The sequence below is a fragment of the Nothobranchius furzeri genome, chromosome 1 (genome assembly GCF_043380555.1).
Source record: "Nothobranchius furzeri strain GRZ-AD chromosome 1, NfurGRZ-RIMD1, whole genome shotgun sequence".
Lineage (NCBI taxonomy): Eukaryota > Metazoa > Chordata > Actinopteri > Cyprinodontiformes > Nothobranchiidae > Nothobranchius > Nothobranchius furzeri.
This window is the reverse complement of record NC_091741.1, coordinates 92,379,757-92,386,296: the sequence shown is the minus strand read 5'-3', so window position 1 is coordinate 92,386,296 and position 6,540 is coordinate 92,379,757. Positions and strand designations below refer to the sequence as shown.

Sequence of the window (6,540 nt, the reverse complement as noted above, 5' to 3'; positions counted from 1 at the left end):
AAAGATGTGACTCAGGGCGTAAGGCAAAGCCCAGAAAGACAAGAAAATATCTTTTATAGCCCAGTTCACTAACATTCTCTTCTTTTCTTTTCTTTTCTTTTCTTTTTTTTTTTTTGATCGGGGACCCATGAGCCAACCAGAAGGGGAGGAGACATAAGCTCCCCATCAGCCAGATCCAGTTTTGATCACTGGCCAACGTGGATGTTTTAATGATAAAAAAGCAGTTTTTATGTCAGAACTGTTTTATTTTTATTTAATAATATGAATGTAGGATATATTATCTTATTCATATGGGTAGAGATGTGTAAACAGATTTAACACAAGACTAAAACTGTGAATATTCAGTCTGAATCATAGACTGTACATACTGGACAAACGGATTCCATTGGCTTCAATAACACGTTTGTTGTCTATAATGGGAGGTGGCCACCACCGCCATTTTGACCGTGTCACAGGTTCCGTCCAGCCCAGACAATTTCATAAAAGGGAAGAGAGGAGGCGCTGAGGGTGTGGCTGTAAAGCTGGGCTCGAGTGACGACACCCAGGCGAACTAGCTACGAGCTAACCTGAAGCTAACCCTGGCTAACCCAAAGCTAAAGCGGAGGTGGGAGCCGAGCTAACGGATGTAGCCACCTAGCTTCAACCCAACCGGAGCTAACTGGAACACCCATCGACCTGAACCTCACACGGAGTTTAGGTGGAGGTTTTCTGCGCCTGTTCGTGAGAAGTACCTGTATTAAAAAAGTTTTAAATCGGTAAGTTTATAATTTATTTCCGTAATGAATACATTTTGCTTTGAGCAAGTTTTCAGTACAGTTTTTTTCGGCGCTATCACTCCTGAGTCGCACCAGCCATTAAATGTATCATGAAGAAGAGAAAATATATTTAAGTCGTATTTTGGGGGGACATTTTATTATCTTTCTTACAAAATCTGAGACCAAGCGTTTCACATTGCAACACAAGCACCGGTAACCATAACAGAATGAACAGCCAGCAGAGGAGAGGATGGCGGTGTTTCAAACCCTCCCGGCCGGCGTGTAGAGCTCATTCCTGGGCTGGAGCCGGCCCTCAGCACCCCGCCACAGGCTCTAACAGATGCTGGCGGTGTTTCATATATTTCCAAAACGTAATACTTGTTTGTATCTTGTACAGCCAACTAGCCTTTATTCTGGACTCAGTACAATTTACCAAAAGTAAAGAGACATTATACAGATGAAGTAAGCACAAGATAACTTACTGGAAGACACAGAGTTATCATCAGAACCAGAACAAGAGAGCCTGATAACAGTCATGTGAAAATAACAGTTAAAAAGTATGTATGTATAATAGAAATAAAAATAAATTAGAATTAGTGTAACTCACTGTGATCCAAACAAATCAGCCATAGCTGATTAGTAAATATGACATGAGGTCTGGGAGTTTTTAAGTTTCATTCTTTTATTACATTTTTTTCTTAGATCTATTAAAAGGTCACCATGGCAGCCTGTGTGTCAACGTCAGCTACACAAAGCAGCAAGTGTAAGTACCAAGTACTTGTCTTGACCACTTCATGAATGGTTTTGTACTTTAAACAGCTAGGCCAAACCTGTTATTTTTTCCTCCATAGCCATTTGGATCATTGGAGACAGCTGAGTGAGGCGTGGTGCCCAGAGAGCTGCAGAGACAACCTTGGCCTCCCTGACGTCTGTGTCTCCTGGTTTGGTTGGGGCGGACCATCGACATACATACATGTGCCGACACTTTGCGCCCTGTTTTATAAACTGTAGTGTTAAAAATAAATGTTTTTGCTCAATTACTGGAATTTCTTTGGTTAAGACAAAAGTGAGGAATAATCATTTACAAGTTATTTGTACAACAGGCCCATTTTAAATCCCAACAGTTTCTTAGCAGACAATAGAAATGTGTTCTTTACTAACTTTACTTGGTTTGAAAATCTTACTAAAATAAACTTGAGTGCCGTATTGCAAAACCCAATCATACTTGCTATGTAAACATTAGCTTTGTAGATATTTTTTACAGATATATATTTGTGTGCAACAAAAACCAAACTTAAATAATTTGTCATTCTTTATTGAAAAACAACAAAATACAGGTATACAGAAGTGTGGGAAAATGATAATGTGAAAGTATTGCACTATAAATGAAGTGAGATGAGATGAAGGTGAGATGAAGGTGGACGCCAGCGGGCTGGACGCCGGACGAAGAAACCTGGAGACGGATCGCTCAGACAGGAAGGGAAGAGCTTCCTCTTACCTTGATGGAATTAAAGTTAGCCGTCGTCTGAACGCCCAACCGTACGGTCTGAGGTCAAAGGTCACAGGAAACACACACCAGTCAGCAGTCATACAGATGCATAAAGATAACTGTAGCCATGGCAACCAGCTGACATGTCCCCACTTTCACCAGCACCTGGTGCCTGCCGGGTCACCTGAATTCCTGTGTGATGTCAGCACGGTCGGCCGTGACTGCGGCCATCAGAGGTGACCTCTGATCAGCTGAATGAACTCACCTTCCAGGGTGACGCCGTGTTAGAGTCGGCTTCATCCTGTAAACAAACAAACAAACAAATGAGTGGTAACATAAACACCACGTCTGGTTCTGGTGGAGGCGGAGGACAACATGCACCTTTCCAGGAGCAGAACCCAGATGTTCTTGTTGCTACAAACAGAGACGAGCAGAGTTAAACCAGGAAGTGAGAGGGACCAGCTGCTGCAGACAGGTGACGCTCACCTGAGCCTGAACCATAGGAGCCTCCTCAGCCATCAGACCTTCTGACTCCAGTTCAGATGCCACCTTGTTGATGTCCCTCAGGCGGGACTCGTTGGCCTTCAGGTCCTGCAGGACAAAAGCACCTGCTGATTACCTTGTTGCGTTCGGGTTAACAGGTCTGGTGTTAGAACGTGGTGGATAAGAATGTTCTGACGGGCCGAGGGTTCTGAACTCACCCTGCAGGACTGGGCCTGCTCCTTCAGGGCCTGGATGCTGCTGCCGTAAGCCGACAGGTCCGACATCAGGGCCTCGTGCTTCTTCAGGAGAGCCTGTGGAGCAGAACATCAGAACCTTCAGCTCATCTGACACAAGCTGAGCTTTTTCGCAGCGATGGTCCAATCGGATCCGCCACCGTAAAACAAACCCTGCTCAGTACACCGCAGACGTAGCTCTGCGGGTGTTTAGTGGAAAAGCGTGAGCCTTCTGCCGGCTGCCACGTGTCATGGCTGCTCTGCAGCGGGAACACACATCACAGCTTGTAAACCGTTTGAAATAAGAGCGACGGGAACACGTTTGTCATCACTTCCTGTGCGAGGCCAGCACTTCTACCCCTAACCCATGAGACGCTCAAACGAGCAACGACGTCTGGTAGACAACCGAAGGAAATGACAAATACAGAAACACTAATTATGAAGGACTGGAAAGAGAGCAAAGAAAAGCGATTGGAGTTTCTCAGGAAGGGACTTCCATACCTCGGCCAAGTCCTCGTCTTTCCCTTAGTCTGGACTTCCAACGATGGGCTCCTTCTCCCTCATCCAGGACTCGGCCTCATTAGCATCCGCAAAGTACTGCTGGGCCTGCAGAGAGTCCTCCAGGTCCTGCCTCCTCTGGGACGCCTTGGCCTTCAGCGTGTCCCAACGTCCATGAAGCTCCCACAGTTTAGTCTTCACTTCCTCACCAGCGAAGTGACCTGGACCCAAAAAAAGTGAGCCAGAACCTGCAGACACCTCAGAAACATGTCAGGACCAGACCTGCTCTACCTTCTTCCAACATGGTCTCTCCTTTCTGGGTGACAGCCTTGATGCGAGGTTCATGACCTGTGATCTCAGCCTGCAGAGCCTGGTGCTTCTTCAGCAGGTTCTGGACACCAATCAGGTCCTTCCCTGAGGACACATGTTAGAGTTCAGCATTATGCAGTAGACAGACCAGTTTAACCCAGGGGTTTCTTTCTTCTACAATCTGCTCTTTAACTGTATTATTTCCTGCTATTTCAGCTGTTAACTTTATTTTTTCTCCAAGTGTTTTTCTCCCCAGAAGAAGCTACAATGACGTTCTGCTGAGCTGTGGTGGCCTCATGGAGGGGCCCATCGGCTAGCACACTGCTGCTAACCACTTAAACATTCTCCCTCTGATAGTAACATTTTACTTTCTTTGATGTTGGATGTGGTGCTACTAGTTTACCCGTTTAATTATAGATTCACTAGGATAAATACAATAAAGTTTATCTCTCGCCAAATAGAATATTTACTGTGGCGAGCCTGTGAAGAGGTGTAGGAGAATGCGACAAATTTGTCTGTTAAAAAGTTTGTTATATACAAAAAACACAATATCATCACACTATTTTGGACCGATACATGACGGTCAGGTCCGGCTTGGGGAGAAAATATGACACGTCTTTCAGGATGGACTTCATCTTTGGTAGCTGGCGAAGCCGGGAAAAGCAGGATCTAACCACCTGGCTAATGTGGGAGTCCATCCGCATCTCTGGGTCCAAAACCACCCCCAGGTTAGTGATGGTTGGCTTCACTAAGCTGCAAAAACAGGGTTGCAGGACAGGACTAACTGCAGTGGGAGAGGGAGGAACAAATATTCCAGTTATAAATATTAAATATTTGAACAAATAAATATTTGTTAAAAGGAAGAAACTGATGATGACTTTAAGATTAGAGGAATGTTCTAGAACGGGTCTGGAACCAACGATGGCCCTTTGGATCAAATTTGGATTAAAAAAATAGCTCATGATTTTATTTATGGATGGAATAAAAATACAGGTTGTAAGCATCTTCTCAGTATCTTCATGTTGCACGACTTTCCACAGCAGAAGGACACAAAAACTGCCAGAATTATGATAAGAAAGATTTACGTTTTAATCTCAGAATCCCAACTTTTCCCAGAATCTTCACATTATTCTATGAATTCAGAGAAAATATAAATTTTATGAATTGATCTGACTCTCATCAGAATATTTTAAACTACATCAGCCAACAATGCTGACCAACAATCAGAACAATCTGTTTGCTTCTGACAGAATGAAAAAAGAAATAACAATTCACTCACAACAACAGCTGGAACTAAATTATTTTTCAGATGGCCAAAAGAAAAAAACTCTAGCCCAAACTGCAGTCTAAATGCACCAGAATGCAGAGTTTAACACTTATTTTTCCTAATATTTCTAAGGAAGCATGTACAAAATTTATTTTATTCTAAAGCCGTACTGCCCAGCCCTACTTGTTATGGGATTACATAAATGTATCTTCTCACTCTTCACTGTAGCACCTACCTGCACCTCAGCAGGTCTGGCTCTCCCTGTCTCACCCTCAGCCGGTTCCTGTTGAACTTGATCTGATCTCTAATATATAAACAGTGGACATGAATAAGGAGTAAAAAATACTGTTGGAGGACTAGTACAATATTAAAATCATGCAAAACATAATATTATTTAGTCGTGTTCACTTGTTATCATGCTCGAATCGTCCTCTCATCATCAACCATCTAAAATCTCACTCTTCACTGTAGCACCTACCTGCACCTCAGCAGGTCTGGTGCTCCCTGTCTCACCTTCTTCATCATTTTCCTGCTGAACTTCCTCTGATCTCTTATATAAAAAAGTGACATGAATAAGGTTTAAAAATAAAATTTGGTGAGAATGTCACAAACAAGCAACAATCACACTGACAAACTCCAGTTTTATGTGAAGATTCAATTTTTATTATTTATTTCGTGTCAAATGGTTTTTGTCTGTTATGGGCTCGACACACGGGAGGCGACAAATGACCACAATCAGCGAAATTCGTCGCTGTCGCTTTTATTACCTGACACACGGGAGGCAACCCGCGGCAATGGCCAGCGGCAAAGCCATTGACACGTTCTGTTCCATGGCGAAATCAAATCTTCCGTCGTTTTGATAGGCTGTGTCAGGTTGGAGGGAATTAAGGTTACTTAAGCGGTTCAGAGTTAAAAAAGCGGTAGATATGATGTTTCACACAACACATTCTCACACCCAAAGCGTCAATATATGACGCGTGTGACCAAGCGTCAATATATGACGATTCAGCATGCCCCAGCGCGTCAGGAGACGACGATCAGGGACACACTGATGACGCACCATCCCAGAGCATCGGTATCCGACGCCGGTGGTGAGACGGACATTAGAACTACTTGTGAACTACTTAACCTTCCCCTCACCCCAATCCTAACCTTAAGGTCGCAGTTACTGAACTTAAGGTTAGGATTGGGGTAAGAGGAAGGTTAAATAGTCGAATAATGTCCGTGTAACCTATGGTGTCAAACACTGACGCCAGCGGAGCCACGTGTCCCTGCATGCCCCTGATCGTCGTCTCCTGACGCGCTGGGGCATCCCGAATCGTCATATATTGACGCTTGGTCATACGCGTCACATATTGACGCTTCAGGTGTGAGAATGTGATGTTTCACAAGGTGCTGCTTGAGTTATGTGAAATCTCACTTCTGATTTTACTACATTAAAAAAATAAACCCGAGAATGGGTTCATGTTACAAACCAGGAGAGGGCTACTCTCTGTCTATCAGAAC

At 43.9% G+C, this 6,540-nt stretch overlaps 1 protein-coding gene and 1 long non-coding RNA gene across 6 annotated transcripts; one reads left to right on the top strand and one right to left on the bottom strand.

Annotated features, from left to right (window-relative positions):
- The first annotated feature begins 358 nt into the window (after window positions 1-358).
- On the top strand, window positions 359-1,792 carry LOC129162858 (uncharacterized). Its single transcript, XR_011520678.1, has 2 exons — window positions 359-1,518; window positions 1,607-1,792. It is a non-coding gene; the product is annotated as an uncharacterized lncRNA (long non-coding RNA).
- On the bottom strand, window positions 1,512-4,920 carry LOC129162857 (spectrin alpha chain, non-erythrocytic 1-like). Of its 5 annotated transcripts, none has more exons than XM_054739088.2 (6): window positions 3,462-3,740; window positions 2,946-3,038; window positions 2,731-2,835; window positions 2,626-2,658; window positions 2,510-2,545; window positions 1,512-2,301 (listed from the first exon to the last, which is right to left on the bottom strand). In XM_054739088.2, the coding sequence occupies exons 2-6, from the start codon at window positions 3,009-3,011 to the stop codon at window positions 2,224-2,226; spliced, it is 318 nt and encodes a 105-aa protein (XP_054595063.1). In that variant the 5' UTR covers window positions 3,012-3,038; window positions 3,462-3,740; the 3' UTR covers window positions 1,512-2,223. The 5 variants fall into 5 exon arrangements, 3 of the variants coding, with proteins under 3 accessions (XP_054595063.1, XP_054595060.1, XP_070407650.1); XR_008562846.2 differs by having other exon boundaries at window positions 2,231-2,301; window positions 2,410-2,545; XM_054739085.2 differs by having other exon boundaries at window positions 1,976-2,301; window positions 2,510-2,658.
- Window positions 4,921-6,540: the final 1,620 nt, after the last annotated feature.